Here is an 8,110-nt window from a genome sequence, read left to right as displayed (position 1 = left end):
TTTTTTTTTGTTTTTGGAGGTGTCAGGACTCAGGAGGGAATCCGAATTTCTTTATGAGATGCTTTTAATTGGGACCTTGCAACCTAACGACAGTTAACAGGCCAGGTCGCTGCAGGCTTTTTGGGCTGCATTCGTCCGGTGAACTTGTCAATTAAGGTTGGCCCCTCCTCCTGAGACAGAAAGACAACAAAGCCCAATGTCTCATGTCTTGTAAGTTACTCCAGAAAAAGGGAAGCAGATCAAGCCCAGTTGCTAGCGTTCTTCCCGTTATGGATAGTTAATACTAATAGAAAGAGGGGTACTCTGATTGCGGTTTGCAGCCCGTAAAACTTTGAATGATGCCTTATCGAATTTTTGGCGTTTGATCTTCCACCTCGTCTTTGGGCGAGTCAGAACTCGTACGCATAAATCCATCCGCTAAGCATAGGGTGATGTGAAGCTAAGGCCTAAGGCGTCAGGTAGAAAACTAAAACAGACCAAAAAAAAGGAAAAAAGCTTCAAGTTGAAGCTGCCTATATTAAGCAAAGGCTCCATCTCACTCGTCGGACTAGCCGCCCATAAATCATCTTTTACCTTCATTCTGTTGGGTAACAACAACCCTTTCGGGGTCCAACACTGTAAACCTCCCCACCAAAATAGGGAAATTTTGTGCCCTTTAACATTAGATACCAAAGCCAAAAAAAAATAAAAATGACATTAATAAAACTGGCACTTGTTTTTCTTTCTTTCCTTTTTTTTTTGGGGCCCCGTTAGGATAAAACTTGGACTGCTTCAAGTTGAGAAGATTTACTCCGACTACAGTATCGCTTTTGGAGTTAAAAAAGAATAAAAGAGAGAGAAGAGGAGGGGGGAGGGGGGAAGAAGGATAATTAAATTTTATCCATCCAAGAGAACATCAGAAACCAGATATCTGCTGCTGCTGAGTTTAGTGTTAAAGACGAATAGAAGAAGAAGATGATGATGATGAGGCAAGGGCTTGTGGCATGGAGCCCTTATCCTCGGTCTATGTGTTCTCCCTCATCTTTGCAGACAACTAAAGCCCACCGTTTGCAGCCTACTTTCTTGACTGTCTCAGCAAGATTGCAAGATGGGGTTGCCCAGCACCAAATCACCTGCAAGTACGACATCAACATTGCTCGCCAGCTGCTCACTATCAGTCACAGGGTAGTTATCCCTTTTTTAATCCCAATAAAACTCTTCATTTAGGAGCCATTGATGAGCATTTCTTACCCTGGACCAGTCTTTACTTAGTATTAGCAGCTCAAGCACACAAACACACTGCCAGAATCATTACCGGAACCTCGCCGAGTCCGAATTGCTGATATAGCGTAAAGGAACCAAGAAAGATTTAAGGGATTACAAGTACTAGCACTATATGGTGCAGATACCATCCAAATTTAAGCGACAATATTTTTATTTCTAGAGTTGAGACCCACTCTGTTGTGCGAAAATCTTTAGGTTCCGTACGAAAGATCGGTTCTTGGGAAACATTTCCTTGTACTACTAGATTGCATACCACAGGGCAGAGAGGTCTTGTGATATTTAATACGGTATAATTGGTCGCAGGACTTCCTCTGAATCCACTTTTTTACTACTTGTGTTGGATTATGCGCTTTCACCTTTTTGTATATTCACAATTCTTATGTTCTCTAGGAATTGATAAGTTTCCCCGAGCAAATACTGCAAGCTCACATTCTTTGTTAACGAAAAAAATTCACATTATGACCCACATCTGTAAAAATGCAAAAGGTTTCATCGCCTATTCAGTTTCTTGAGTAAATCTGCCGTCTTTCCTCAGACTTGTGGCGTGAAGCTCTGATCCCAACATTTTAGGTTTGGTTCAATATTGTGGAGAACTCATAATGAAAATGACTCAGTCTTCTTCAAGAGACTGCATATAAACGGTTGCAGCATCAGATTGTGCAATCTCTACCATATAAGGAACTCATTGCCTTTTTTGCCTTTAGGGATGAAATGCAAATCAATGTGCACCTTGCTGAACATGGTATTACCCTGGTGTTCCCTGCTTAGTCTCACCAAGCTGCAATTTGCAATTTGAAATTGTAGATGCGAATCATAAGAAAGAGCCTTCTTTGGCAATGATGATTTTCTAAACGTACTCATTTGTTATCGATTTGGCAGGAAATGATGTCTCTAAGAGTCCCAGTGATGGCCCTTATTGCCACTGATGCCTTGATGTACTTTGCACCTTTGGAAGCTATCGCAGAAACTTGTGAGGCAGACAATTCAATACTCAATATGAATATGCCCTTGCTGCTTTTTGTTGCCCTTATCGGTGCCACAGTTGGAGGTAAGTTGCCCTTGCTGCTTTTTGTTGCAGATTCTAGTTTTATCCTTCACTTGATTACCTGTTAGGTGGAAATTTTTATGGTCTTAGGAATCTCTGCAGTACTTCTCTTAACATCTACACTTCCAAACTGTAAGCATTTTTTAGGCACTCAAACTTGAGGTCTAAAACTGTGGCTATGTTGATTAAAATGGGCTTAGGATTCTAGAATAGCATCCGAAAAGCATGGAAATGGGCTGCTAGGTGAGCGCCAAGGGAGGCTTTGGAGACTGCTAATTTCCTAACCTGCCCAGTCCTCATCACAGTTCCACACATAATTTGTTGATTTGGAAGTTCTTTTAGTTCATTCTGCATAATTTTCCAGGATTACTTGCGCGACAAAGGAGAGGAGAATTACAGCGCCTGAACGAACAGCTCCGGCAGATTAATGCAGCTTTAAGAAGGCAGGCTAAGATTGAATCATATGCGCCCAATTTGAGTTATGCTCCTGTTGGTGGAAGGATACCAGAGAGTGAAGTTATTGTTGACTCAAGGAAGCAGGAGCTGATCGCCTGCCTGAAAAATGGGAAGAATTTTTTGAGAAATCAAGATCCAGATAAGGCATTTGCAGAGTTTAAGTCTGCTCTTGAGCTTGCTCAGAATCTGAAGGACCCAATAGAGGAAAAGAAGGCTGCTAGAGGCTTAGGTATACCATCTTCATATTTTTTTGAATCAATATTTTGTCCCAAGAATGATTAGTGGCAAGACATTCCATGGGATAACATACAGGTATATATACTGTTTGTCTTGCATCTTAACTGAAACTAACACAGCATGCATGGATGCACCTCATCCCTTTGGCTGAGAATTCAGTGTAGGCATTCAATTAATGCATATACTTCGTGCATGTATGGTAATAATTCTATGCCAAAATTTTACCTTTAATCTTCCATTAATCTGGATTACCCATTTCAGACATGGGCTGATTAGTGATCTTTTGATGTGACAATTGGTTTATATCCCAACATCTCCCACCCCCAAAGGAAAAAGTCATTTGAGGCCTGTCCAAATGGAATGCTGCTCGTGTTCTTCACATTTTCTTGTATGTGTTTTTTAGGGGCATCATTGCAAAGGCAGGGTAAGTACCGGGAAGCAATCAAATATCATTCTATGGTTCTGGCCATTTCGCACAGAGAAGGTGAGGAATCTGGAAACACAGAAGCTTATGGAGCCATAGCTGATTGTTACACTGAGCTTGGTGATTTGGAGAGAGCCGCAAAATTCTATGACCAATACATAGCGAGGCTAGAAACGGACTGAATGCCCGCATTTATCAGATGATGTTGGATATTCATTCAGTGATCACCATTTTCCTAGTAGCGTGATCCTTTGAAATTTACATAGAATTTATGGCTAGGCAATTGATGGTGAGAAAAAATGGTTAGCCAAGGTGACTTTGTTTTAGACATCTACCGACTCTAGAGGTTGAAAAACAGACTGGAGTAAAATCACCCAACAAATAATGATGCAGGTAGAGAAAAGTATCTCGTAAATTGTAATCCTTCCCTGATGAGGATTGGTGAAATAATTTTGTATCTATGTTCATCATTCCTGTCCACTGATAGACCCCTCTCCCGCCGGAATTGGCAAATTAAACACTTTTGGTAAAGATCTCTTTATAAAGTATTCCAGAAAAAATTAAATTTTTCAAAAAGGTCTTGTCATTAATCAAAATTGGTCTTCATGCGAAAACTTGATTCTACGAAGTCCCCCTCGTGTCAGTTGTAGACAGCAGAATTCCGCTTGTTTTGTGGACTTGTTTATTCAAGCCCGGACCAAAATAATGATTGGCAATGAAATTCGGATTGAAAAATAATTTTGCTCAACAAATTTAGATTTTTCATAAACACCTTACTGAACGAACTTGTTAGACTCCATAGATAATTGGCGACTTTAAATAAAATTAGCTGTAAATGGAAAATCCTTCAGTATAAAGCTACGGGTCTGCCTCGTTGATCTCAAACCCAAACCAAGAAAACGAGAGAGAGAGAGAGAGAGTCCAGTGGTCGGATGCATGGTTTCGGCTATTGGGCTATGTGACCATTGTGATTGTTACGCGGTCAGAAACGCCAACCAGGTGAACGCAACTGCCTGAAGAAAGATTTTTTTCCCATGCTCGCGTGATTTTTTTTTTTTTTTGTTGACACGATAGTTTCTATATCATACTTACTCCTACTCTATTCTAAAGGGGAGGGGTGGGCTTAAATGGACCAAGAAAGATTCTAAAAGGAATTGAACCACTATTGAATCCAATCGGTGTCTTTGCACCCGTTGATAAAATTTTTAGAAAATTAATGTAAGTCAAGGGATTTGATGTCTTGACCTGCATTTGAGGGGTGGCCAACTACTCTAAGGATCCGTTTGGTTGGACTGAAAATATTTTCCCTAGGAAAATATTTTCCATCGAAGTCATTTTTCTGGAAAATCACTTCCTTCCCCATAATTTTCCAGTGTTCGGTTATTAAGTGAAAATATTTTCCGAATTCCTTTTTTTATAATTTTCCGGTGGTTGGTTTGCCAATGAAAATATTTTTTGATATGTTTGTTGATATATTGCAAATATTTTTCTACTCTCAAAACATTCATTTCATTACATTACAATTTAATTTTAGTTTCTATCCATTATAATCATATTATCATTTTTATAAAATATTTATTCATATTACACTATGAATTCTTAAATTTTCCAACTCGAATTGGTAATAATCTGGAACAATTCAATATATACAGAGGCAAATATATGCCAAAATATAAAATACTGCTCAACAAAAACGAAAATCACATCTCCAAATGGAAAACGGTCCCAAAAATAGCAAAAGAACCAATTTTTCTCCAAAAAAACTTCTAAAAAGCAAGACTCACTGTATATCTAGATTTTTCTGTATCTTCATAGATGTTTTTGTGTGAGAATGTAGAGAAAAGGAATAAGATAGCAAAAGATAAAAAAGAGGGGAAGGTCGCCAACCATTATTACTTAAATTCTTGGCGGTTCACCGTTCACGCAAGGCATTATACGATTCATACTCCAGAAATATCAGTAGACTTGTGCCAAAGGAAAATCCTTCGTCGTTACATGATGCTTCCTGCTGATGATGGCATTGATGCAAAGGAGCAAACTGATCACCTGTTGGTAGAGCTGTTAATCGAGCCGAGTCGAGCCGAGTATTTGGCTGCCGAGCTCGACTCGAGTTTAATTCGAGCCGAGCTCGACTCGAGCTCGTTAGGAAAACGAGCTTTAAAATGTGTTCGAACTCGGCTCGTTAAATGTACATGTGGCTCGAGCTCGAGCTCGAGCTCGACTCGTTTATCACAAACGAGTCGAGCTTCACGAGCTCGAGCTCGAGCTCGTGCAAATTAACCTTAATAAAAACCTATAATTTTTAATTTTTATAATTTTAATTTCTAAAATGACAAATATGCCCTTCATTAACGAGCTCTAACGAGCTACTCGAGTATCAAACGAGCCGAGCTTACTCAGCTCGTTAACTAAACGAGCATGTTTCGAGCTCGAGCCTTAACGAGTCGAGCTCTAACGAGCTTTCGAGCTACTTGATTGACTTAACAGCTCTACCTGTTGGCTTCCCGAATGTGGAAGCATGGAAAGAAGCAACGAAACAAATGAGCCCCGAAGGCAAACATGCATCCAAAAGTTCCACCCCTCATTTCTCTTCGAACTTGAGGTAGAAGTGGAACACCGTAAGCAGGATTTGGCACCATGTATTGCTGATAGGAAGTAGTGCTAGCAGCAGCTAGAATTGTAGGATCTTGCGGTCTGGGTTGTGGAACCGAATCGAAGTCTTGTGAACCAAATGTGGGATCTTGAACTTGAGCTGGGTTTGATGAGGTAAATGAGATAAACTCAGAGTTTGCATAGACGGTGTCTTGAGCGTCGTGATCGTACTCAACCCATGATGATGAAGATGATGATGTTGGTAATAGTGGGGCAGAGGGCTCATACGGCGGACAGTAATATTGGTACTGACAATGGCATGGTGGTGGTGGTGGTGGGTTATCAATGAACAATGCCTTCTTCTTCTTCTTCTGCTTTCTTGACCAGAACTTGAGCTTCTTCACGGCCTTCATCATCTTCATGGCTGGCCTTCTTGTTTTTCGTGGAGAAAATGAAAAAAGTCCACTGGTGCTGTATTGTTCAGCGGAATCTTGTAAGTTGATTTATTCAAATAGAAGAGATAATTTGGCTGTGGCAAAGTACGGATCTGGAAGTGGAAGCGAGATTTGATAGTCACTTGACAAAGCATTCAAAGACAGAGAAGTTAAAAAACTTCTACAACTCTCACCAGCTCCTTTTTCATGAGTCATGAAGCCGTCGGAAATTAACTTCAGGAAAATTGTTGTGGAACTCATTTTCCACCCGGTGGCGTGAAAACATTTTCCAGCTGAAATAATTTTCCAACCTCTTTTGCTTCCAAACACCAGAAATTCTGGAAAACTTTTTCAAGAAAATATTTTCAGTCTAAACAAACATACCCTAAAAGTAGTTGGTTTTCCATACTCGAGTGATCAATCAAGGAGGGTTGTCAAGTCTTCTTTACTGTCAAAGTACAAATTTAAGTTGAGAGTGGAAACAGTGCGAAAGGATAAAAAGAAAAAAGAGAAATAGTTCAAGATCTATATTAATTAATTCAACCAGTCTTGATTAATCAATAATGAGATTAGTATCTTTAACGATTGTATTGTAGCCATAGCGCAAAGGTACTGATATTGGATACAGTTTTAATATAGATGCAGCATTCGAAAATGAACAAGTATCTAAAATATTGTGAGCATACATGCATTTCAAGTCAACCATTTACCTTAAATGGCCATTTCAAGATTTTTCAAGTCTGACAGCAATTTACCTGACAAATGATGAATTACAAGGCTTTGGGGCAGGGTTACAACGTCCTGAGCGAATATTAATGTGCTGGTTGTCCTTTTCCGCATTAATTCTACATTGACTATAACGGGTGAGTTATTTATCGATTTTGATAAAAAAAGACTATAACCCGGGGGGAGGGGGTGTTCGGCTCTGGCATCAACCGTTGATCGTTTCATCTGTGTCCATTCTATACAGAAGGTCAAAATTGGAGTTCTCTACCGGGTTCCGACCCACAACGGATCTTCTGTCCCACATTTTGTGCCACTTTTTATTATATTGTTGTTTCTCCTACATAAACATCATGTTTTAGTTCTTTTTGTTTCCTAAAAATCCAATAACTATTAATTGAGTAATATACAAAATTTAACAAATTCAAAATATCAAAATGCATAAAAAAATGAGATTTTTTATGAATTTTCTGCTGTATTTTTAAATTTTCTATTATATATTGCTTTTTGAAGGTGTTGTATTTATTTTTTACTTAATTAATAGTTATTGGATCTTTAGGAAACAAAAAGGAACTAAAACATGATGTTTATGTTGGAGAAATAGCAATATAATAAAAGGTGGCACAGAGTGTGAGACAGAAGATCCGTTGCGATCCCGATCCGCGACCGCAGAGGATTGGTTGATAGATCCCGATCCTTAATTTCATACCCTCAAGTTTCATTTTGTCAAACTGTACATAATGAGTAGTAACTTTTACAGAAGTGGGGAAAAAAAAGAAAAAAGAAAAGAAAACTTAGTACATAAAATAAAAGTAAAAGGAAGAGATCCAGCCCCCACGCCATATCCCTCCAGGGCCTCCACTCAAATTCAAAGCAGATTCTCTCACACAGACGCAAATAACAAAAATTAAGATTCCTGAATGAAATTAAAAGATG

General features: G+C 39.1%; 1 protein-coding gene across 2 annotated transcripts; it reads left to right on the top strand.

Annotated features, from left to right (window-relative positions):
* The first annotated feature begins 551 nt into the window (after positions 1 to 551).
* Positions 552 to 3,905, top strand: LOC113694683 (protein FLUORESCENT IN BLUE LIGHT, chloroplastic). Of its 2 annotated transcripts, XM_072054237.1 has the most exons (5): positions 1,171 to 1,550; positions 1,799 to 2,005; positions 2,143 to 2,311; positions 2,673 to 2,993; positions 3,405 to 3,905. In XM_072054237.1, exons 2-5 carry the CDS (start codon positions 1,970 to 1,972, stop codon positions 3,605 to 3,607), a joined length of 729 nt encoding a protein of 242 aa, XP_071910338.1. In that variant the 5' UTR covers positions 1,171 to 1,550; positions 1,799 to 1,969; the 3' UTR covers positions 3,608 to 3,905. The 2 variants fall into 2 exon arrangements, with proteins under 2 accessions (XP_027069338.1, XP_071910338.1); XM_027213537.2 differs by lacking the exons at positions 1,171 to 1,550; positions 1,799 to 2,005 and adding an exon at positions 552 to 1,164.
* Positions 3,906 to 8,110: the final 4,205 nt, after the last annotated feature.

This window comes from Coffea arabica, chromosome 6e, assembly GCF_036785885.1.
Source record: "Coffea arabica cultivar ET-39 chromosome 6e, Coffea Arabica ET-39 HiFi, whole genome shotgun sequence".
Lineage (NCBI taxonomy): Eukaryota > Viridiplantae > Streptophyta > Magnoliopsida > Gentianales > Rubiaceae > Coffea > Coffea arabica.
Note: the sequence above shows the minus strand (reverse complement) of the source record. Positions and strands in the feature narration are given on the sequence as shown.